Source organism: Electrona antarctica (assembly GCF_951216825.1).
Source record: "Electrona antarctica genome assembly, chromosome: 9".
NCBI classification, from domain to species: domain Eukaryota; kingdom Metazoa; phylum Chordata; class Actinopteri; order Myctophiformes; family Myctophidae; genus Electrona; species Electrona antarctica.
Window position 1 is genome coordinate 45,033,957 of NC_136790.1, and position 25,510 is coordinate 45,059,466.

Sequence of the window (25,510 nt, forward strand, 5' to 3'; positions counted from 1 at the left end):
ATGCGCGTTGTCGTTCACTTCCCTGTATACGGATCAGAAAGAAAGGCTCGGCGCGCGTAATCTAGGGAGCTCTCCGTGGTTTTGACCAGATGGATATACTAAGCTCTTAATTCAACATGCGTCTCGTTCAAAATATGAAGCGAGCGATCATCAGCGACTTATATCGTAATCTTAGCGAGGTAAGCAAGCAAAAATATGTCTCACGGTTTTTGTCCGGAACGGAAGGGGGGCCATATCTTCCCGGCACCCCAAGCTTCTATTTTGAAAGAAATCCCGGCGCTGATTGGGTTAATGTTGCTCTCAAAAACAGGTTGCGATCAAATTAGGACACCAATTCTCCAAGGATCATTTCAAGTCTAATTGAGCCTTTAATATCTGTTCGACATGCAGTTAACTATGGGACAGCTTGTAGGGTTGTTTCACCAGAAAATATAATTGTGTACCGTTTGAAGGGGAAAAGAATGGTCACAAATTGGTCGATTTGTCAAATATGACGTAAACCATTGCAAAGCAGTCACAGATATGCTAGTAGTCTGTATATGTCTGTATGCAGGGACAGCTCCAGGGGCGGCAAGGGGGGCTTTAGTTCTTAGTTCTGTTTGTTAGGTTCAGTTGTAGTCTCGTATTTGTATGTTTGTCAGGGTTTTGAGTTAGTGTTGCGAAGGCTTTCACTTAGAGTTCCATATATGGGATAACCCATAGTCCCATATATGGAGACAACAGCGATATCCAGCGCTGACATCAGATTAATGTAGAAACTCCAAAGATGGATATACACAGTGGTGACATCATCGTTACACTAGACTTGCACAGCATAAAAGGCGGCTCCCATGGCTTCTAAACCGGATTCCAGGCAACGCACGCGGTATCTCCAACAGGTCAACATATACGAATCAAGGTATCTGGCTTTACAACCCATATACCTTGAATGGCTTGTATTACCTTGGGTCTTCTAGATGAGACAGAATAACTAGCTAATGGCTAAGCAACTCGTAGAGCATTGAAGTAGAGGTTTCCACATCCCGGTTAAGTTCGTATCGAACACCACTGTAGCGGGTCCTAACGAAATAATCAGCACTGGTTCGAGCTATTTTACAGTTAGTGTTGTTCGTCTTGCCACCATCACCTTTCTTTTGTTTATTCGTTCATTCATCACCCTGTAATGTAAGTCATTCAGTCATTCAGCCATGCAGTGTTCACAGAGCCAACTTGTAAATCTTTGTTCGTCATGCACTAAAGCCACTTTGTAAATTATTAGCTTTTGAGTATTAAAGAAATACTCTTTTATGAGGTGTTGTTCTTCCATCCATGTTGCGGGCAGTATGCCCATAGACTTCAGAACAGTCCGTAACAATGACATTGAAATTACTTTTACATTTTTATGGAACTGCAGGAAAGACGACAACATGCACACCTCCTTCTGCATAATCTTACCAGTCTCTCCCCATACGACAGCATGCACACCTCCCTCTGCATAACCTTACCAGTCTCTCCCCATACGACAACATGCACACCTCCCTCTGCATAACCTTACCAGTCTCTCCCCATACGACAACATGCACACCTCCCTCTGCATAATCTTACCAGTCTCTCCCCATACGACAACATGCACACCTCCCTCTGCATAATCTTACCAGTCTCTCCCCATACGACAACATGCACACCTCCCTCTGCATAACCTTACCAGTCTCTCCCCATACGACAACATGCACACCTCCCTCTGCATAACCTTACCAGTCTCTCCCCATACGACAACATGCATACCTCCCTCTGCATAACCTTACCAGTCTCTCCCCATACGACAACATGCACACCTCCCTCTGCATAACCTTACCAGTCTCTCCCCATACGACAACATGCACACCTCCCTCTGCATAACCTTACCAGTCTCTCCCCATACGACAACATGCACACCTCCCTCTGCATAATCTTACCAGTCTCTCCCCAGACGGGCAGATACTCATCTTGCTGGATGTCCAGCATCAGTTCCAAGCCGTTGCCCATTCCACCCTTCATTGTGATCATTAGGGGACGCCCGTCTTGGCCCGAGTTAAAGGTGTAGCATTTCCCATAGCGTGTGAAAATCTGAAAGATACAAAGAAACCAAAACCATATGGAGATAATTAACAATGGCAATACAAAAATATATATATATTGGACACATGTTATCAGCAGCACATGTGTTCAGCTGTAATGTATGTAAACATTTTAATCTTAAAGTCATACCCTGAAACTTTTCTATTAAACCATTTTTGTATTATAATCTTTGGTATTTCTTCCACAATTGACAACATCTCTGTGTGTCTGCTCTGCCCCAGAACCACGGAGCTATAGCCTGGGAGAGGTGTCACCAAAAAGACTACCAAAAAAAGAAGAAATGTATGACTTCAAAGTAACAGCATCTCAGATTTACAATATCAAAGGTTAATGCAATGCATTGCAGGGTATGTGTTCCCCCCGTAGCACCGCAACAAAGTAATAAATCCTAATGGAATTGTGCTACTGGCAGACCAAGCCGCAGGACCTGACACTGTTGTGTGGTAACTGTGTGGTACCTTCACAAAAACTAGTTGTGGTGAGGCATAGATATGTGCTCTGCTATAGAAACCTTTTAGATAAATCCTTTGAATGCTAAAAATGACGAGTGCCTTAACCCATTTAGACCTGAGCTCGATTCTACAAATGTCTTCTAAATCATGACAGTCTTCTGAAAACTTTCAATATCAGTGGTTCTCAAACTATTTCATGATGGGGGCCGCCGACCCCCATCTGAAAATATGTTGCTCCATGGGATTTGCGACACATTTTCAAGTTTTTTCAAAAATAGCAGATCTACAAGCTCGTAGCGCGGCACTCGGTGCCGCGCTATGAGCTTGTAGATCTGCTATTTTTCAATAGCTAAAGTATAACATAATCCTTAAAACCCCAAAGGGGGTTCCCGCCCAGAATGGGTTAAGGCTGCAGGCTACGCCTGTATGGTCTCATTAGCTGATCATTGAAGTGCTACAGTACAGATGAGGGCAGAGGTCCACTAGTGGGCCATGCATGGGCATGGAAATATATGATTGGCAGTTCTAATGGAGGTCTAACCAAATCACAAACATCAGGGAATGGAAAGTAATGCAGGAACCAAAATCCAACGTCCTTGCACTTAACGTCAAGCTGCCGTAATGGCTACCCATATGTCAAAACATATCTGGTCACTGTACTCACTATGAGGGAAGAGGGAAAAATAGGACAAGAGAACAAGAGGAGGAAAAGAGAAGAAGAAGAAAAAGAAGCGCAACATATACAACATTTAATATAAAAATCACACCCGTGTGAACTGAGTGGTGTAAGGTCTTATATACAGTAGACTGATCAACTGTGGTCTGACGTAATGTCTGACGTAATGAAATCACACCCGTGTGAACTGGGTGACCATAGCAACCATGCTCATTTTTTGGTACGAACAGACATGTAAACTAACAAAGCCACCCGTGTGAACTGGGTGACCATAGCAACCATGCTCATTTTTTGGTACGAACAGACATGTAAACTAACAAAGCCACCCGTGTGAACTGGGTGACCATAGCAACCATGCTCATTTTTTTGGTAGGAACAGACAGACACGTAAACTAACAAAGCCAGTTGTAGGAGTGGTTTACACCACTCAAAAATGGAGGGAGGTTTTGTTAATACAACAGTTAATATTAAAAGAAGTGCAATTCCATATGAGTCAGGTGAAACCCTGAACATAAGCCATCATTTTGGTATTCTTTCAAGGCATGGGTTCCAAATAACAGTGGGAATAAGAAATCTATTCAGGAATAAAACAAAAATCCACTTGTCTGTGTGTGTGTGTGTGTGTGTGTGTGTGTGTGTGTGTGTGTGTGTGTGTGTGTGTGTGTGTGTGTGTGTGTGTGTGTGTGTGTGTGTGTGTGTGTGTGTGTGTGTGTGTGTGTGTGTGTGTGTGAGTTGGGGGGAGAGCTCAATTTGATACAGACAATTAGGATGAAATGCTTTTTACTGTAGACAGCAGAGACTGTCTGTGAAAATGGGAAAATAATTCAGCTCATTTCTTCTGACTGCATCTTGAAAACCTTGGAACCTGCGAGGAGGCGTTTATTATTATGAGGGTGAGAGTGATGACTCAGACATTAAGCGGGTTCATGACAGATGACTCAGACATTAAGCGGGTTCATGCCAGATGACTCAGATGCCACCGGGTTCATGACAAATGACTCAGATGCCACAGATGCATGGAGGCAGAGAAATTTCATACAGTATGTGGCCCACAGTGGGAAATCCTTGCCATTGATTGAATACAGTGCGGCGTGTGGGATATAATAGAAATGACTCCTTAACTGGTTAACTGCGGACCATTTACGGCCGGCCAGAAAGTCGTTTTTTGCCACTCTGTATAGGCAGGCTTTCCCGCATAACTTCCGGGTATGATGATGATGATGTCACGCGCATACCCTCTATTAGTAGGGAGGTGAGAGTAAGCAGGACCAAAGACGGGTTTTTTCGATGACTCTATCATGACTGAAAATAATTGAAGTTACAATGGGTTTGTATAGGAAGGGGGCGTGTCCGTTACTGAATCAAGCAACTTAAAAACTGCCCGGGGTGCTCGCAAAAGCCTGAGTGGACGATACAATGACCCGAAATAGTGAAATATCCCTTTAATATACAAAACTGTATGAATGTAATGAACATGTATATTTTCAAGTCACAATATGAGATGTGACCTTTGCCATTGTATGTAAGTTGCGAAACATGGACACTGGACTACTGTGTACATGCACAGTGACTCTATACCAGGGGTGGGCAACTGGCGGCCTGGGGGCCACATGCGGCCCCCACCTTCACTTATTGTGGCCCTCAGGTTAATGTCAAAATACTGATATAATATTGGTTTCAGCTGTTACAATTCCACAACATGCAAACATGACCCGCTTAATTACTAGCTCATTGCTCAGCACAAGTATAATTAAAGGCATTTGAAATTACATAAAAATGTTAATTTTCAGGATTCCAATTCAAAAATATGAAAAAATAATTCAAGATTTCATTTCGTAGCAAAAATAGCCGATCTACAAGCTCAAACAAGCTCAAAACGCGTTGCGTTGCGAAGCGTTTTGAGCTTGTAGATCGGCTATTTTTGCTACAACAGTAATATATGGCCCTAGGGAGTGATTGTGGAAATATAGTGGCCCTCTCCATCGTCAAAGTTGCCCACCCCTGCTCTATACTGTGGCATGCAACCCTAATGATTCAATGTCCCTGATGTCGTAACCTATAGATAAATAATTGCATTGAAACTGTTGCAAGAGCTCACAATATGTTACATTGCAAGTTGCATCCCGTTTGTCGATTGGCTGTCTTTGAGTTTCAACTGAAGTATAATAAATCATGTTTTAAGTGCAAGACATGGGTCATATTTCATTCCTACTGTTGCATTCTTTCCTGTACACTTTAATAAAGCAGAAACCCATTAGATATATAGATCTTTACAAAGACCACTGTTTATCACTACTCCTTTGGAAATATGAGGCAGAAAATATCGCAGTGTCCAATTTTTCTTACTTACTGATAGAGTCGAGTTGTGCTGCTGAAACAATGATAATAATGAAGTGCAACATTTGCAGAAAAAAAAGGTCACTGCCTTTTAGCCTTTACACAAAAATGACAGGGAGGTTTTCTTTTCCCCTTTGGAACCCATTTAAACAGCTTAACCACCAGCCATCCATTGTCTAATCAACGGGGCGGCGGTGGCTCAGGGGTAGAGTGGCTGGATGGCAACCACAAGGTTGCCAGTTCGAACCCGGGCTCCCCCAGAGTTAGTGTCGAAGTGACCTTGAGCAAGACACTAAACCCCTAATTGCTCCTGATGTGCAGGTTGGTACCTTGCATGGTTTCCTCCAGCATCTGTGTGTGAATGGGTGAATGTAATGCACAATCTATGTAAAGCGCCTTGGATAAAGGCACTATATAAATGCACCATTTACCATTTTAATCAACCGTATTTCCAATTTCCAGTACTTTTACTTCTACTCCACTACATCTCAGAGCCAACATTTTTCCTTTTACTCCACTACAATTATTTGAAAACTTTAGTTACTAGTTACTTTGGCGATTACATTTTTGATTAGAAAACATACATTAACCACTTCAACCCTATACATTTTGGCCATTTGAAAATAGCCGATAGAACTAGATCTGCTATTTTCAGTAGACTTTGTACACATTTTGAACTTGTGAAGTGGGACATTCTGCAATATGAGTACTTTTACTTTTAGTACTTTAATTACATCATTAATTACATTTTGATGTCGATACTTTTGTACTTTTACTCAAGTACATTTTCAATTCCGTACTTTTACTTTCTAAATTGCAGTATTGGTACTTTTACTTAAGTAAATCAATTGAGTACTTTTTCCACCACTGAATGCTATACATACATTATCTAAATACACAGAGCCACTTTGCTCCGGCTGTCTAAAGATGAGTTTGAACGTTGGCAAGAGCAGGTGAGTTCCATGCAACTCTGCATCTGCGTCGGTGATCAAAGCAGCTGGGACACACATCGCCAAGACAAACGTGATATATGGGAGAACAGAGGAAATTGGATTGCCGGTGTGTGTGTGTGTGTGTGTGTGTGTGTGTGTGTGTGTGTGTGTGTGTGTGTGTGGCTGAGTGCACAAAGTGTGTACAACATTTGTACATTTATATGCGCATGTGTTTGTGTGTATGTGTGCACGCACAAAAGTGTTTGTGTCTGTCAATGCGTGTGTGTGTGTGTGTGTGTGTGTGTGTGTGTGTGTGTGTGCGCGTGCGTGTGTACGCCTGCATGTGCATGCGTATCATTCAAGACAGACAGATACGTCTGTCTTGACAGCGAGCTGATCGACCAAAGGGAGGTGTCAGAGTTGCTGTGGTAACCATGGAGCCTGCGCTGGGCACATTGAGCTGCGGAGCGAACACTCCGTGGGTGCTGGCGACCTTGGAGAGGCAGCAAGCTCCTCCATTGTGCTGTGGCTAAGAAGCTCTGAGCTTTTAAGGGCTAATTCATATACAGCACTTTGTCATTACGGAGTCATCTATCTAACTATGAATGCACCAAACTCTCTGTGCGTGCGTACTGTACGTACGTCTGGAATCCACGTAACTCGAGAACCGTTCGCCCCACCGACTTCAAATTCGACACACGTGTTCCGTTCCACACCCCCACAGGGAGTGCAGTGCCCGGTGGACCCACGGTTGTCCAGAACCGCCACAAAAGGCCTCTCTCTGCCCAGGCTCTGGACCTGATCTCCATTATGGAGCTGTCCTATGTTCTGACATCATTCTGACATCTGCATAGACTCCGTATTTGGGCATGCCTGACGATTTAAAGAACTCCATATATGGACATAAAAGGGACGCAGACATAATAACTGGGTGGGTCGGGGGGACCCACGGTCATGTAGAACCGCCACAAAAGGCCTCTGCCTGGGCTCCATATATGGAGCTGGCCTGTTCTGACATCTGCATAGACTCCATATTTGGGCATGCCTTACAAAGAACTCGGCATAAAAGGGAGACTGGGTGGGGCATTCATTTCCAACTTGCATCGTTCCAAGTAGACCAGTGCACAACGGGCACCAGTGGTGGAAAGTAACTAAATACATTTACTTAGGTACTTAAGTACAATTTTGAGGAATTTGTACTTTACTTGAGTATTTCAAATTTCCAATACGTTCACTTCTACTTCACTACATTTTGGATAAAAAAATATTGTACTTTTACTCCACTACATTTATTTGAAAACTTTAGTTACTATAGTTACTTTGGAAATTGTAATTTTGATTAGAAAACACCCATTAACCACTCCAGCCCTATATACATTTTGGCCATTTGAAAATAGCCGATCTACAAGCTCACAATGCGTCGCATTCACAAGATTTTGTACACATTTTGAACTTGTGATATATATATTCTGTACTTTTACTTTTAGTAATTTAAGTACAATTTGATGCCAATACCTTTGTACTTTTACTGAAGTACATTCCGAATACAGGACAGTGCTTGTAACGGAGTAGTTCTACATTGCAGTATTTATACTTTTACCTAAGTAAAACATTTGAGTACTTTTTCCACCACTGACGGGCACCGCTCTAGTTGTATAACACAGCATGATTCGCAGCTGAAAAGCATGACACAATCGTACAACAACAACATGGCAGCCGGAGAAACACCCACGAGCATAGATGTAAGGGATAATATCTGGCTAGGTGGTCATTGTCGGGAGATAATTCACCGACAGGGAGTTTAACCACCGAGGCGAAGCCGAGGTGGTTACACTCCCTGAAGGTGAATTATATCCCGACAATGACCACCTAGCCAGATATTATCCCGCTTATTACATGGCTAACTAACATAAATTAATCCATTGATCCAAAACACAACAAAAAAAGTATTCCATAACTTCGCGCTGGCTGCGTCTGCCCAGCTGCAGGGCTGAAGCACTGTCGGAAAACAAGGAAGTGAGTTGATCAAATAGAATCCATTTTCGGGTCCAGCTGCTTCGTCTATTTCTCGCTCAAATGTTTTCAAAAACATTTTTAAGAGCAATGTTTAGCTGTAAATTACATTGTGTGTCAGTAGTGTGTGTGTTTACATGGCTGTTATGTTGGAAACGGCAGTAAATCAAGCGGGCGCAGCCGCGCAGCTGGTGGTGCTCAGAGGGTTTGATTAGGCAGCGGTCATTATACAGCGGAGCGGTCATTATCATGAGATAACTCACCGCTGAATTAAGCGATTGACCAATCAGAATCAAGCATTCAACCAAGCCATGTAATAAATATATATAAACTCTAGATAGCTCACCCGCGCTGTTGGCCAATGGAGAGCGACGTCGTTACGTGGCGGCCATCTTACCTCGGGACACATAACATTGTGTCTATGGGGCATGTACTCTTAAATGACCATAACGTGCTCAATTTTCAACCGATTTTCAAACGGTTTGGTTTGTTATAAACGTCAGAGACGTCCGCATACTTATATGCTTTTATACGACGTTCATAGCCACGTTGACAACGTTTGTAATAAACCAACCCGTTTGTAAATCCGTCAAGATTTGAGCGAGTTATGACTGTTTCTGTTTGAGCTGCCATTGAACATACTGTACTGTATCCCCGAAGTAAGATGGCTGCCGGGTGAACGACGTCAGAAACTCCGCCTTGAGCCATCTAGAGTTTATATATATCTATGCCCACGAGCACCACGAGCCCCATCAACAACAACACCACTTGAAAGTAAACAGACCAAGAGAAAGCAAAATGAGCATTGAGTCATTTTTGGAAAGCAAACAACTTCTTTTACCATGAAATGCTCTTGGCTCCATACTTCCACCTCACATCAGCAAATCAGCAAAATGAGCCTCACTGAAACAAACAAGTTCCATTCCACCTCTTGCCCCAAATCCCATTTGTTGTTGTTGACAATGAATACATATTTATGATATTTAAATGGTGATATACTGTAGCCAGACATTTCTCTATGGATTGCTGCTTATTCCTTATTGCTGTGGTGATGAATTAAAGGTATATTCAGTGATTTGACTTAATTCAAATATCACTTATTTTTTCATTTTTTCTGGATAATCCTCCCTACTATAGAGTGTGCTGACCATATAAGGAGTTCATCCCTGTCCCCAGTTAACCCCTGGGGTCAAAAAACCCTAGTTTCAGTTTTGGTGGCGGGTGGCAAAGCCTTCATCCAATCAGGATGAGAGGGGCCTTCCTCCAATCATGATCGAGTGGGGGCGGGCCTTGGTGCACATGCTGTTGGCCTGTTGCACTTCCCCCCACTGTAGAGCGTGCATGTGCACATTTTGTTACTGGGGCGGACTGGGTGGTTTTCCAAATGACCCAAATCACTGAATGCTCCTTTAAGCTGAAGTAACTGTTGTAATCTAAGTACTACTGGACCCTCGTCTGGTTCTGACAGACAGGTAGTGTGTGCAGGCTGGGTGGTGTGTGACAATCCAGTTGAAGTATTCCTTTGGTACGGCGACTGTGGTGGCGGCGGGTACCCGGGAGAACAAATTAACGAGACACGAGACAGTATCACGCTAAGGTTCACAAAGTTTATTTCACAAACAGGAAACATATATAGTGCTGGATCATAATGACGTAACAATAAGATATGAGACAGAAGAACGTGCCTACTGCAGCAAGGCTGACCTTGCTGCCGCCTAGATGTCTCTCGTAGCCTATCTATAAAGTATGCTACAGTACCGGCAGTACACAATACATATCAAGTACACTGTATCTCAAGTTCAAGTACATAGACTAAGATGTACTGTGCATGGGCTAATATCATAACACTGTGGTGATGAATTAAGCTGAAGTAACACATCTATGATTGGGTGGGAGAGGGTCGTCACAGGGGGCTGACTCATGCATTCCAGTATGATTGGCTTTTGCTATAACCCAAAGTAAATATGATTGGCTTTTGCTATAACCCAAAGTAAATATGATTGGCTTTTGCTATAACCCAAAGTAAATATGATTGGCTTTTGCTATAACCCAAAGTAAATATGATTGGCTTTTGCTATAACCCAAAGTAAATATGATTGGCTTTTGCTATAACCCAAAGTAAATATTTTCCACATCTTGAGGAAAGAACAGAGAGGCTAACTTGTGAACATGAAGATGAATTTAAATGTTAATATCAACCCCGCAAATTAAAGAAGTAAAACCCAACCAACCGAGACAGACTGATTTATGCTTCAGTGACTAAGTGCTGTGTGACATGTCACACTAAAGAAAATAACATTTTCAAATTGAAAGAAAGCGTCGTCATCCTCTCTAAGATGAATAATTCACAGGCAGACAGGCCTGCCTGAGCATGTTGAGGTGGCCCACGGCTAGACCCCACATGGCACATGTGACGAGGCCACGGAACCACAATCGGGGGGAATGTCCCACTATACTAGCCTGGCTAATAAGCCAGACCGAATCGGCCGTTGGCAAAAAAGAAAATTGCCTGCCGGCGGATTACGGTCTGGAGAGGCTCAATTGTACGCCCATTTCCTACACCAGAGAACTGGTGTGGCCAATCGGCACACGGTATGCAATATGGGCGGGCTTTGGTACAGTGACGTTCAATGCTTGAGACCTTTGACTGACAGTAGCTCTGACCAATTGCGTCAAAGAGAAAATGTTTGAACCCGCCCCCCCGGGAAACAAGATCCATACACAGCATCTCCAGACTCAAATACCACACGACAGTGTGATTTGAGTCTGGCTTATTAGCCAGGCTATGCCTGACAGACAGGCCTGAGCATGTTGAGGTGGCCCACGGCTAGACCCCACATGGCACATGTGACGAGGCCACGGAACCACAATCGGGGGGAATGTCCCAGTGGCAGTGGCTTAGGGGTAGAGTGCCTGGATGGTAACCACAAGGTTGCCAGTTCGAACCCGGGCTCCCCCAGAGTTAGTGTCCTTGAGCAAGTCACTGAACCCCTAATTGCTCCTGATGTGCTGGTTGGTGCCTTGCATGGTTTCTGCTGCCATCGGTGTATGAATGTGGCGACTGTGGCTCAAGAGGTAGAGCAGGTCGTCCAATAATCCATGGGTTGGCGGTTCGAATCCCGGCTCCTCCTGTCTACATGTCGAAGTGTCCTTGGGCAAGACACTGAACCCCAAATTGCTCCCGATGTGCTGGTTGGTACCTTGCATGGCTTCCGCCGCAATCGGTGTATGAATGTGTGTGTGAATGGGTGAATGTAATGCACAATCTCTGTAAAGCGCCTTGGATAAAGGCGCTATATAAATGCACCATTTATACCAGTGTTGATTTTGTCGACTAATACTATGACAAAAAATACCTTTTTCCACTGACGAAAACTAAATGGAAACTAAATGAAAACTAAGCTATGATGACTAGACTGAATATATTCACAATTTCGTCAACAAATAAAAACTACACTCAAATGTTAGGAAGGGACTAGTGGACAAGAGATCCAGTATATGTAATTTTACACTTGGTTTGAAATAGCAGATCTACAAGCTCATAACGCGTCGCAGCACGACACGTTGTGAGTGTAAAAGTGTAAAATCAGCCATTACGACGGCATCAAGGCTCACCAAAACACATTTTAGTCGACTAAATCACCTGTAGATTTAGTCGACTAAAATCTTATGATATTTAGTCTAGACTAACACTAAGACATTCCTGGTGACTAAAATGTGACTAAAACTAAATGAAAACTATTCAAGAGACTATGGCTAAAACTAAAATCTAAATTTGCTGCCACGCAGCCACATGTTTCAAGATCAACCAGGCACTGGGGGGACATTGCAAATTGTGACACTGTGGCAGTCATGGAAAGAATGCGTGGCCATGTAACATTTCTCGGGGGTGCTTTCGACATTGCATCAATAACTGCTATACTTTGCATTGAAAAAAAATCACACCCGTGTGAACTGAGTGGTGTAAGGTCTTATATAGCCTGATCAGCTGTGGTCTGACGTAATGTCTGACGTAATGAAATCACACCCGGGTGAACTGGGTGACCGTAGCAACCATGCTCATTTTTTCTGCACAGACAGACAGACAGACAGACAGACTAACAAAGCCAGTTGTAGGAGTGGTTTACACACCTCTGTGAACTGAGTGGTGCAACTATAGATTTATTGTTATAGTTACAGTACTGTACTGTGCTCTGATAACTGTGTAACGGAGCGGAGACTATACAGACTACATCTAATTTCGAGTTAACATCTCATCTAGGATGAATGAGTCTGTCTGCCCGTGATAATGAATGACCACCCAGGAAAAGATTATAAGCCATGCATGCACTAGAACTCTCATGATGTGAGACAGTGTTGTTTTTGGCAGCACATTTCTATTTTAGTCTAGTCATATAGTCTTTAGAATGGAACTTCATTTAGTTTTAGTCATATTTTAGTCACCTGGAATGTTTTAGTTTTAGTCAACTAAATGTCATAAGATTTTAGTCGTGTATAAAATGATTTATACTGGATCCCTTGTCCACTAGTCCCTTCCTAACATTATAGTCTTGTTTCTGTTGACGAAATTGTCAATACATTTAACTTCTAGTTTTAGTCATAATAGCTTAGTTTTCATTTAGTTTCCATTGAGTTTTCGTCAGTGGAAAAAGGTAGTCGACGAACATTTTTCGTCGAAAACAACACTGATGTGAGACCTGTATGGGAAACGGGATGAACATATGCATGGCTGTGGATGGGCGCGATGCACAGGAGGGCATGAAGGCCTGCCCCGCAAAGTGTTTGGTAGCTAATGGGGGATTCACACTGAGTCCAATTGATTCGAACCAGGCACGGATTGGCTAAGAAAATCGGCCCTGGCATCTGTGATGGTCACCAGCCCTATGACGTCATTATGTCAAAACCACGCACAAAAATGTTGACATTTCCCATTACTTTTGGACATATAGTTTTACGGTTTAAATAAAAGTGCAAATAGTGTTCAACCAGCCAAAATTCTCACATGTCTCCCCCCTGCTCCGCTCCCTCCACTGGCTCCCGGTCGCTGCCCGCACAGAATACAAAGCCCTGATGCTGGCATTCAAAGCAACCAGAGGTATGGCTCCCCTATATCTTGCAAGTATGATTGAACCCTACAAACCCTCCCGCGCACTCAGATCAGCCAATGCAGGGAAGCTGGAAGTACCCTCACTAAAAACGCCGGGACAACGCTCCACACGTCCCAAACTCTTCTCCCTTCTGGCTCCAAAACTGTGGAATGCACTCCCCGTTGCAGTCAGAACTGCAGCATCACTCCCAATCTTCCGCCGTAGTCTGAAAACCCACCTTTTCAGACTCCATCATGGCCCATAGCACCCTACCCCTTTAGACAGCACTTTTTAGACTTAGATAGCATTTGATACAGACTTATAACATGTTATGTAGACAGCACAATAATTGCATTGTATGTAGTCATAGCACTTCATAGTATATATGTACAGCATAGTATAGTATATATGTACAGTGTCATTATATAGATATGTTCTAGCTACGTTCTTAGCTTACGCATGTTTCTTGATAAATGCTTTTTATATATGTGATGTATTCCCATGCTTTTTGTTCTTGCTTAATGTAAGTCGCTCTGGATTAAGAGCGTCTGCTAAATTGTAAATTGTAAATTGTAAATGTATATAAAATTAAACATATCATTGTGTTAGTTAGTTGTATTTTGAATATTGCTTGTCAAACGTTTAAGGCTTAGTTAGCCTATTTAATCTGATTGGTATAGCTCTGCATGGTTGCTGCTTCTGATTAGTTACTAATTTACTAGACCAATTTAAAATAGTATTTGATGTTTTTCGTTAATAATAACCTATGCTAATTATTACTGAACCATTTTAGATGTATATATTTCACCAACAGGCATGATATGAATTTATAGGCCAGTGGCCGCCGGCCGGCTCCATTTTGCACAGTACGGCACAATCACAGCTCAGTCCATTTTAATATCACAGCGCTCACTTATCTATAATCAAAGCATCTACTTGTACTCATTAATACTACAGCTTCATACTCCACAGAGAAAAAAAACAACGATCAACAACTGCCTGCTGACTTCATCCAGTCAGCCAGGCACCATACTCCCACTGAGCATGGCTTTACGCATCATCATCAAAGCCTATAAATAAGCCTATAAAGTTACTCTTTCGCACGCCGACAAAGAGGCAAGAGCATGGCACAGCAGCAGCCAAAAACAAAAACAAACACTGTAACCCACATACCAACATTGCACTGCGTATGCACACAACAGCTGCTACATAATTATGATCAGCGACAACTTCACTAACATTAGGCCGCCTACCTGCTTCTTTTTCAATCACTTCAACCTCAGCCGTAACATTAATATTCTCGTCCTGACTCCGACTCTCCTCCCCCGGTCCAAGTCCTCGGGCTCGGGGTGGGTCCTCGGGAATAACAATGCACGGTGGTGGTGAAACACCACCACCACCACCACCATGATGATCCTCCGCAGCAGCGGAGGATCATCATGCAGTTTCGTCGCCGACAACAACACTCTTTTCTTGGCCTTTACCGGCTTTTTTTTATCCATAATGTCACTTTTTAATGTCACAACAGAGGCTCCACCACCCCTCCACCAATGTCACAATCACTTCAACCCCCCTATGAGATTATGGACAGAGTGGACTGGGTGAGAATTGGGCCGGCCCAGCAGGCCGGTGTTTTTTTTTGTTTCTTTTTGTTTCTTTTTTCTTTTTTCTGCGCTTGGGCCGGCCCCACCTTGCGCGGGCCCTTCTGGCAAATGCCAGAATTGCCAGACAGTCCAGTCCGGGCCTGATTCGAACTGTTCCCGAATGCGGTTGCTTGGAATCCGCTGCATGGCCCATGATTCACATTGGCCTTGATTCTTTTGAAACATTTGAGTATAGCCTATACTTTTTCCCACCACTGTATGGATGGATAAAAGGATGGAGCGATGGAGTGAGAGACTGAACGGAGTGGTTGATGGAGCAGGTTTATAGAGAGAAAGAAACAGCCAACATGGGCTTTCCGTATACCTCCGGAGACCCACTCCATCGCCCGGACCAGCTCTGTCTTCATGCTTCTGTTCTCACTATGTGAATTATGTTAGTGACCTGAGTCATACCAACGCCTTGCCCTGCCCTGAAGCTGAAGCAAGACAGGGCCCCGTTAGTTATCCATGTGCACAGGCAGACACACGAAGACAGGGGCCCTGTTAGTTATCCATGTGCACAGGTAGACACACGACCTCTCCAAGCAACTAAAAAACTCGTGAATTGGATTTATATCATTGAAATTACGGCCTTTGCCAATGTAATTACTTTGAGCAATAAAAGCGTCCTTATAATGTGTTGGGGCTGATAGTACTCGGATGAGAGTAAAACATCTGTCTGAAATATATGTTCTGCAGGGTTCTTATAAAACACAAGTGCATTTGGAGAGAAAAAGCGGGAGCCATCTGTGGTGTTATGCATGTGTTCTGATGATGCGGACATCTAAAACAGCCATGAAGGCGAGATATATTTTTTTAATCGAGTGCCTCTGAATTATGGGCCTCTCAGGCGCTCATAAAACCGCACAGACGTGCCTATGGCAGCTCCATTACCAGCATAACTGCTTATTTGACTAACATGGGCTTCGATCATGGGGAGAAAAAAAGCCCTCACTATACCATCACTGTCTGAAGGTAAATGTGGGTGATGAGGTATGGGAGAGACAGTGGGAGGGAGACCCACTGAGGTATGGGAGAGACAGTGGGAGGGAGACCCACTTCTGGGTGATGAGGTATGGGAGAGACAGTGGGAGGGAGACCCACTGAGGTATGGGAGAGACAGTGGGAGGGAGACCCACTGAGGTATGGGAGAGACAGTGGGAGGGAGACCCACTTCTGAAGGTAAATGTGGGTGATGAAGTATGGGAGAGACAGTGGGAGGGAGACCCACTTCTCGCTGTGCTTCATGGATTATGAGTGTCGATCAATGAAGCTGCCTTTTCCAATGAGCCTGTCACTATTAAACCGCTCTGCATCAAGAGTGTCGCAGAGTGCTGAAAAAACACCGCTAAATGAATCAAAAGTCTTCATTAGCAGCATATTGGTCTCCCGAGACACTCCTTTAGTGTTCTATATATTGATCGTTCTCTGTGTTAAGAGCGGAGCGAGTGGTGGAGGGGCCATTTCAGACCAGAAGAGCAAACTCTGTTGAAGGATTGTTTTCTGTGCATTCTGCCCCCATATCTGGTTTATTAATAGTTCAGTTTGGTCTTAGTTGACCTTGACCAAGACTTTGATAGTTGGATTAGTAGCCTTTTTTGCCTAATGCTGAACATCTCTTGTAAACTCTATAAATGTATATAACCCTTTAATTTTGCAAGTCTGTCATTTTCAATAGCCATCGTGTGAAATCAACTAATCTAATGTTCAGTTGTCAACCTCACCAACCGGAAAAGTTCAGATGGTCCTATAAAATTTCATCTAATTATAAAGTTCAGATGGTCCTATAAAATTACATCTAATTATAATTATAATTATAAAATGTCTTGTTTACATTCCTACAATGAGTGTGAGAGACAGGAATGTCAGGAAATAGTGATTCAGTGACATGAGGGGAGAGAGAGCATGAGAGAGATGGAGAAAAAGATGGGTGGGGGGGAAGAGAGAGAGAGAGAGAGAGAGAGAGAGAGAGAGAGAGAGACTCCTGAGTCCTGGATTAGCTTCAACACCCAGAGGCATTTAGAAGAAAGAGACCCAGACCAGTGCAAAGGATTGTGCATAATTGATGGACCTTCATTATGAGTATTAGGTCATGCAGAACTCCATGCATCAACATAAGAAATGAGTCCCAAGTCCCAACTCAATCATCAAACTTAATCAGGTCAAAAGACTGCATGAAAGCAACCGACCATAAGGAGACCACTATTTGCAAGCGATCCAAATCAAATTTGCGGGCTGTTGATTTTTAAACAGCATTCGCGGATATCATTATTACCAACGTCTGAAAATGAACTTCAACCATACTGTAGCTTCCCGTGCTGTTGTGATCTACCCCACAGTGTAGCCTATAATATGTTCATATAAAAACCAAAATCCGAAAATCAAACCAAAATCGAAAGCCAACAAAACAAAAATAACTACTACACCAGGGGCTATATCTTGTGCCAGTGCCACCCCTTCCCTTACCCATTATCCCTAAACTTATTTGCCTTTTTATTTATTTATTTATTTTTAATACATTTTTTTACTATTTTGAAAAACATTTTCAAATTGTTCAACTAGCCGATCTACATTGAACCGTTGTGAGCTTGGTTTTTCAAATTAGTAAAAAAAAAAAAAATAGGCAAATAAGTGGCGCCTACTGTACATAATGTAGCCACAGATATTGTAACTTTGGAACTGTCCACACACTCACGGTGCTGAAGTTGCGCGGCCCGCAGAGCTCTCCTTGGTAGCGGCAGTACAGCAGCATCTCTTCCAGCTGGTGTCCCAGCCTGTCCAGCAGTTGTCTCATGGAGGGCTGCGACTCACGCGGCGGCGGGAGAAAGTGGTTGAAGTCTAAAATCCGAGAGAAGGGCGACCAGGGGTCGGGCTCGCTATTAGCCAGGACTGCGCTGCCACCAGTGCCGCCACCGCCACCACCATCACCATCATCCCGGGGACTGGTCGGCGGAGCGAGCGCCTCGCGCGCAGCGGGAGAGACCTGCCAGTTCCTCCCCAGCAGTCCGAGCCACCTCCCCGCGCTGAAGATGTCCGTCTTCTTCATGCGCCGCGGCAGCAGCAGGTTCTGGTTGCAGATGGTCACGGCGGGGAACACGAGCCGCTTGGCGTACACCATGTGCGCCTTGGTGTGCACGGGCGACGAGAGCAGGTAGCGCACGCGGTTGGACGACCACGTGAAGAGGAGCGCCAGCGCGGCGAGGAACGCCAGCAGCCAGGCAACCCTGCGCGGGTAGGAGCCGCCGAGGAAGACGTGCCTCAGGCCGTGCACGGTGGTGTGCTTGAGGAACAGCCTACCGGCGTCCGAGAGCCGGGAGGAGCCCGCCGCTCGACTTGACTTGGTGGTGGTTGTGGAGGTGGATCCGGATGATTCGCACTGCTGGCACATTTTGGGGGGAATTGATGAATGCTCACAACATCCAACATCGGTCCCATGGATTAAAACGCCTCATGCGGTCTCCGAGGCTAATAGTCCCTGGATTGATCGCGATTCGTTTTCTACAGACGCCTGTGTCTTCGTTTGGAGAGCTCGGATCATGAAGCGCATGCAGCGCACATCATAATCATCTGTGGGGTGTATAGCGCGCTCTCTCCTCTGCTGTGTCCCTCTTCTTCTCTCCGGCACTGAGCAGCATTTGGAGTCTGTCTGCTGTCGCGGGTCGGCGGATCGAGGGGGAGACGGGGAGTTTATAGTTTGTCAGTCGCTGAGCGAACCCTATAATAATAATAAGCTTTGATATCAGCGGATCGCCAAGTTATGCTTATTAAAATGATTTCCGTGCCGCGTTGTCCGCACGCATGCAGCAACAGGAGTCCTGCAGAGGATTACTTCACCAAATACCAATATTAGCCAATTTAAGCCACAGAACCACGCAGTTACACTACAGGTTATCTCGCTCTATAACTGACTGTATATATAGCTCCGTCCTCCTCCTCCTCCTCCTCCTCCTCCTCCTCCTCCTCCACGCTCTCTGAGTGTCTCCTTTCTGTCATGTCTTTGCTCATGTTGTCAGACCATATAATAATTCCCTGAACCTCTCTGCGCTGTTTACTGAGTGAAAGCGTTAATTGTTCTCTCAGTGGATATATACGGATCATCATTTGTCTTTCTTTTCTATGCCGTGACACGCGCGCGCGCACACACACACACACACACACACACACACACACACACACACACACACACACACACACACACACACACACACACACACACACACACACACACACACACACACACACACACACACACACACACAGGGTTATGTGATTGCATGCAATTAATCTTTTTCATAAGTATAGCTCACACCATATTCCAGACCATTATGTCACCAGTTGCCAGTTGCATTCTAAATACCATATATGGTCCTGCATTCACCATGGCCGTTTGACAGCACCCAGACCTATAGCCTCCATTGGTGGAAAAAGTATACTCAGTTGTTTTCACCCATTTAGACCTGAGGACGATTCTACAAATTCCTTCTAAATCCTGACAGTTTTCTGAGAAACCTGCATGTTTCTATGTCAGTGGTGCTCAACCTTTTTCATGTCACGGACCCCCAAAAATATATGTATTTGGCCGCCGACCCCCATCTGAAAATATGTTGTTCCAGCCACCCCCCAGAAGCAAAGATTTGAGTTAAAAACGTTTCTCTTTGAAAGAATATTTATTCAAAGATTTGTGCCACATTTTCACGATTTTTCAAAAATAGCAGATTTACAAGCTCGTAGCGTGACACTCGGTGCCGCGCTATATGAGCTTGTAGATCTGCTATTTTTCAATAGCTATATAACATAATGCTTGAAACACCAAAAGGGGTTCCTGCCAAGAATGGGTCAATACTGCAATTTAGAAACGCTAAATGTACTTGACTAAAAGTGCTAATGTATTGGCATCAAAATGTACTTAAAGTATATTAAAAGTAAAAGCACTCATTATGCAGAATGTCTCATTTCAAGTTTTCAAATTCCTTTTGAAAATTGCAGATCTACAAGCTCACAATGTGTCGCAAAACTTTTGTAATTTGTAGATTTAGATTATTATGACAAAACATACATTAACCACTTCAGTCCTATATATTTCGGCCATTGGAAAATAGCCGATCTACAAGCTCACAATGGGAAATATACTCCAGTAAAGTAAAAAATCACACCCGTGTGAACTGAGTGGTGTAAGGTATTATATAGCCTGATCAGCTCAAAATTGTCCATTCATTGACAATGGCATTTAATGTTATATATAGGACAAAATCTGGGTTATACATAAACTAAAAGCTGGACATAGCCCCTCAAAAATATACTTCAAAATTGTACTCGACCCATTTAGACCTGAGGACGATTCTACAAATGCCTTCTAAATCCTCACACTTTTCTGAAAAACCCATGTTTCTATGTCAGTCGATCTCAAACATATTCATGTCAAGGATTGGTAAATAAATGGTAAATGGTGCATTTATATAGCGCCTTTATCCAAGGCGCTTTACATAGATTGTGCATTACATTCACCCATTCACACACACATTCATACACCGATTGCGGCGGAAGCCATGCAAGGTACCAACCAGCACATCGGGAGCAATTTGGGGTTCAGTGTCTTGCCCAAGGACACTTCGACATGTAGACAGGAGGAGCCGGGATTCGAACCGCCGACCCATGGATCATTGGACGACCTGCTCTACCTCCTGAGCCACAGTCGCCTGCAACCCCGATCTGAAACTATGTTGTTCCAGGGCCCCCCCCCCAGAAGCAAAGATTTGAGTTAAAAACATTCACTCTGAAAGAATATTCAAAGATTTGCGCCACGTTTTCACAATTTTTCAAAAATAGCTAAAGTATAACATAATGCTTATGTTTGCTTGAGTAAATGTACTTAGTAACTTTATACACAGCACTGGTGTCCACCATCATTGTATACATACCCCTGACTCAGCATATATATAACTCTTTAATGGCACAGGTAATGAGAGGCAATTAAAACTCCCCTAGCTCAGTCCCCATGCTAAATGAATGCAAATAATGCAGCATTTTAGGAGGCATCGGGGGGAAAAAAGCATACCGTAACTCAGCTCTTAATGGCTCCTTTAGGCCCGAGCTGTCCCAGTGCAAGTGATGATAACAGACACATGCATTGCATGCATTCAAAACCAGGCTATATACCACCATCACCAAAGCATTTCCCGAGGCAGGACGGGAACCCCTTTTGCTGTTTTAAGCACAATACTTTAGCTATTGAAACATAGCAGATCTATACAAGCTCAAGCTATGAGCTTGTATAGATCTGCTATTTTTTTTTAAATCGTTCTAACTCAATGTTTTGCTTCTGGGGGGGTCTCTGGAACATCGTATTTTCAGATGCAGGGTCTGCGGCCAAATACATACCATTCTGGCCTTGCCGGGGCTCCTTGACATGAAAAAGTTTGAGAACTACTGATATAGAAACAGAAAACTGTCATGATTTGGAAGACATTTTGTAGAATCTGTTGGATGGATTAGGCCCGAGCTGTCCCAGTGATATTAACAGACACATGCATTTCATGCATTCAAAACCAGGCGGCTATACAGTATACAGGCCTATAAGTGCACCATCACCACAGCAACATCCCTAGCTAGCTCCCTTGGGGAATGCTGGTTATAACTTAAGTGCAGGTTCATGTTTGGATGGCTGTCATCACACACTGCTCTTATCCAGGGTAATAGCTATATGCATTATATAGGCTGATCCTATAGCCATTGGTGGAAAGTAGCTCAAGTGCTATATATGCTTAGAATTTAGAATAGAATAGATTTTGAGGTAGTTTTACCTTGAGTACCGGTATTTCCTTTTTGAGGGGCGCTAGCCCCTCCTATATTCAGCTATTAGTGTATATTTTCATCATACACAAACATTACATTCCCATCGACAATGATGGAGAATCTACGTCATATGTGGACGAGCAAATCGGTATTTTTGTCCTATGAATGGAGAATGTACGTCATAGGTGTCTGAGCAAATAGGCATGTTACGTCATAATGATGTACTTACGATGATAAGAGCACCCCTCACTTCACACGGGTGCGATTGCTTCCCTGGCTTATGGAAGAGGACCTTCTGTCACACTGTGTATACCGTGCATGCGTGCGTGAGTGCGTGCGTGCGTGCGTGCGTGCGTGCGTGCGTGCGTGCGTGTGTCAGACAGACAGGTTGAGTGACTGTGTGAGTGAGTTTGTGTTGGAGACAGATTGGCTGAGTTAAGAAGTCTGTGTGAATGCATGTAAGAGAAACATTAGGCCAATGTGTGTGCGTGCGTGCGTGCGTGCGTGCGTGCGTGCGTGCGTGCGTGCGTGCGTGCGCGCGTGCGTGCGCACGTGCGTGCGTGCGTGCGTGCGTGCGTGCGTGCGTGCGTGTGTCAGACAGACAGGTTGAGTGACTGTGTGAGTGAGTTTGTGTTGGAGACAGATTGGCTGAGTTAAGAAGTCTGTGTGAATGCATGTAAGAGAAACATTAGGCCAAATAGAAGATCTAGTCTCGTATCACAACATCATAAATACTGTTTTCTAGGCGTGTATGCGGAATTGCAATTCTGTGCAATTTCCCCATGTTAGGGTGAGACCGGGTACAGGTACACTACATTATCTGGATTATGCTGCATACTTTGCAGTACTATTCATTGTCCAGGCGGAACCACTGACAGTTATGGTCTCCAATGAAGTTTCAGTCCACAAAATAAAAGTCCACAGTGCAGATTTAACTGTGAGAATGTAAAACATGGCCCCATTGTCCAGTGATCCAAAAAGGGGTCAATTTGCACATTATTGGAGTAACATCAACACTGTGGATTTTACTGTGTTGTGCAGCGACTGTAGTGAGCCAACCACAGAAAAAAGGTGCCATGCAGGCAGGAAATGGAAGATGTAATCATTTTTTTTCTCCAATCTTTTCCATTCACTGCTTTCACTGGAACGTCCCGGTCTCTTGCTTCCCGGTGCATTTCCATTCATTTCCATGTTGACCACATTGCATCTTGGATTGTTGGTGTATAGTAATTGCCCCCTTATCCCATTCAGGCCTGACGTCGAAATAAAAAAAAAAAAAGTTTTCTAAATCATGACAATTTTCGGAAAGATTTGAGGCACATTTTAACGATTTTTCAAAAATAGCAGATCTACAAGTTCATAGCGCGCCACTCGGTGGCGCGCTATGAGCTTGTAGATCTGCTATTTTTCAATAGCTAAATTATAACAATGTTTAAAACACCAAAACGGGTTCCCGCCCCAAAATGGGTTAATGGTTAATGTGGTTAAACGCTAACGTGACATGGATGCGTTCCAGGTCTCAATGGGTTATCCAGCAAGGCATTCACCTCGTCTGATAATCACTAGACATGCTTTGATGAACGGGAGCGATGTGTGGTGGTGGAACTTCAAGGAGGCGCCATGCATCCATCGTCAACATGCATTCACGTCGCCACTTGTCAGATAGTAATCGCCATCTTCATTTCATACAGGTGTGTGTCCTGCGTGGAACAACATTGACATTATGCACTTTAGGAGAAAGATGGAGTGATGGATATACAAAAGTGAGAGAAAATACAATTCTCTTTGTTCTGTTAAAGAAAGAAATGCAGGCGTGCTTCCTCTGGAAACTGCCCTTGGTTGAGGCAGTGGGTGCTAAATGGAAAATGGTGCATTTTTATAGCGCTTTACATAGTTCATAGTGCATTACATTCACCCATTCACACACACATTCATACACTGATGGTGGCGGAAACCATGCAAGGCACCAACAAGCACATCAGGAGCAATTAGGAGTTCAGTGTCTTGCTCAAGGACACTTCGACACCAACTCTACCCCTGAGCCACCACCGTGCTCAGCTTTAAATATAACTCAACTCATAAACCAACAAAGTGGAAAACGTGGCACTCCAAAAATAAAAGATGCAAGACTGGCTGCATCTTTCACTTTGGAGTGCCGCGTGTGTGTGGCAGGAAAGCCAAAGTTATAGTCACAGAACAAAAAGTTTGCCTATGAAGTTTGGACGTGTTCGGAGATCATTGCTGATATATTTTGACATTTCCGTGTTTCACGGTACTTATTTGACGATTGCCGCCCAATACTCTCTACGCCTCTAGATCTCTCATCAAGTCACAGACACGCCGCTGGAGGAATCGGTCGCTTCGAACAAACTAATCCGTCCCAGGGAAGGGATAATGATGTACTCGCCTGACGGGGAAAACAAATAAACATTGCTGCACCACCACCACCACAACAAGGACGACAACGATGATGGAATAACACGCCGCTCGGAAACGCTGGATAAAGACACTCACTAATGACCATTATGAGAATGACTCAGGGACACTCGTTAAGGGGCCTTGGGCCAGAGCTCTCTGATCATGCAGTATGAATCACTCGGCATGGGTGAAAAACGGAATGCGCGACACTTGGTGTGGAAACAGAGAGGGTTTCTAAAAGACACCCAGAGGTGACTAATGGATCAAGAAAAGGGGAAGGCAAATCGCTCCCTCTCTCTGATTCATTCAATAGTCAACAGAGGGGCATAAAAGAAGATTTCCTATATATATTAAAAAAAAAAGCTGTTTCCAGTGTCGGGTAGAAAAATGGAGAGTTAATTGGATTTGGACTCTCACAGCATAACATTACATGGTTTATATCAGTGCTTCTCAAAGTGGGGTCCGGGGACCCCTATAGAGGTCCTTGAGGGGGTTCCAGGGGGTCCCCAGCTAACGATAGTGAGGAACCAAATGCACCCTTATGGGACTGTAACTCAGAGAGTGTACACATGGAACCAAATGGACCCGTTTGTGCACTCTCAGAGTTAAATTAACATTGATTTTACAATATAAATTGGGGTACCAGAGACATGAATGCCATTAAATGGGGATCCGTAGCCTGCCCTGGCTATAATGCATGTTAAACCGGGGGTCCTTGTAATTGAAATGGTCACTGATAGAGCCGTAAAAATCTTCTTTTATGGGGGTCCTTGGCTAATACGTGTCAATTTGGGGGTCCTTGGCATGAAAACGTTGCTTTGGGAACAACTGGTTTATATATGATGACTGGCTTGTTATTCCTGTAAAGACAAAGAGAGTTGAGCCATTCCAACAAACTTTGTATTGAAAGAGACAGCCGCCCCGAAGCTAAATATGATCCTTGTCAGTTCGGTTCAGTTTTGATTTGGTGATGGAGACATCAACGCCCAAGGAACAAGGATCCAGACTAGAAGAGACATATCCTGAAACCGTTTTGACTGACTGTTAATCAAATATCAACTTT

The 25,510-nt window shown here is 43.9% G+C and overlaps 1 protein-coding gene across 1 annotated transcript in view; it reads right to left on the bottom strand.

Annotated features, from left to right (window-relative positions):
* LOC306930488 (acid-sensing ion channel 1B-like) overlaps window positions 1–25,510 on the bottom strand; it is a gene marked incomplete at both ends in the record, with an annotated part of 89,602 nt that overhangs the window by 45,091 nt on the left and 19,001 nt on the right. Inside the window, one exon of the mRNA XM_079511483.1 lies at window positions 1,935–2,085. Coding sequence (XP_079367609.1) covers window positions 1,935–2,085 — 151 coding nt within the window. The remainder of the gene's footprint in view (window positions 1–1,934; window positions 2,086–25,510) is intronic.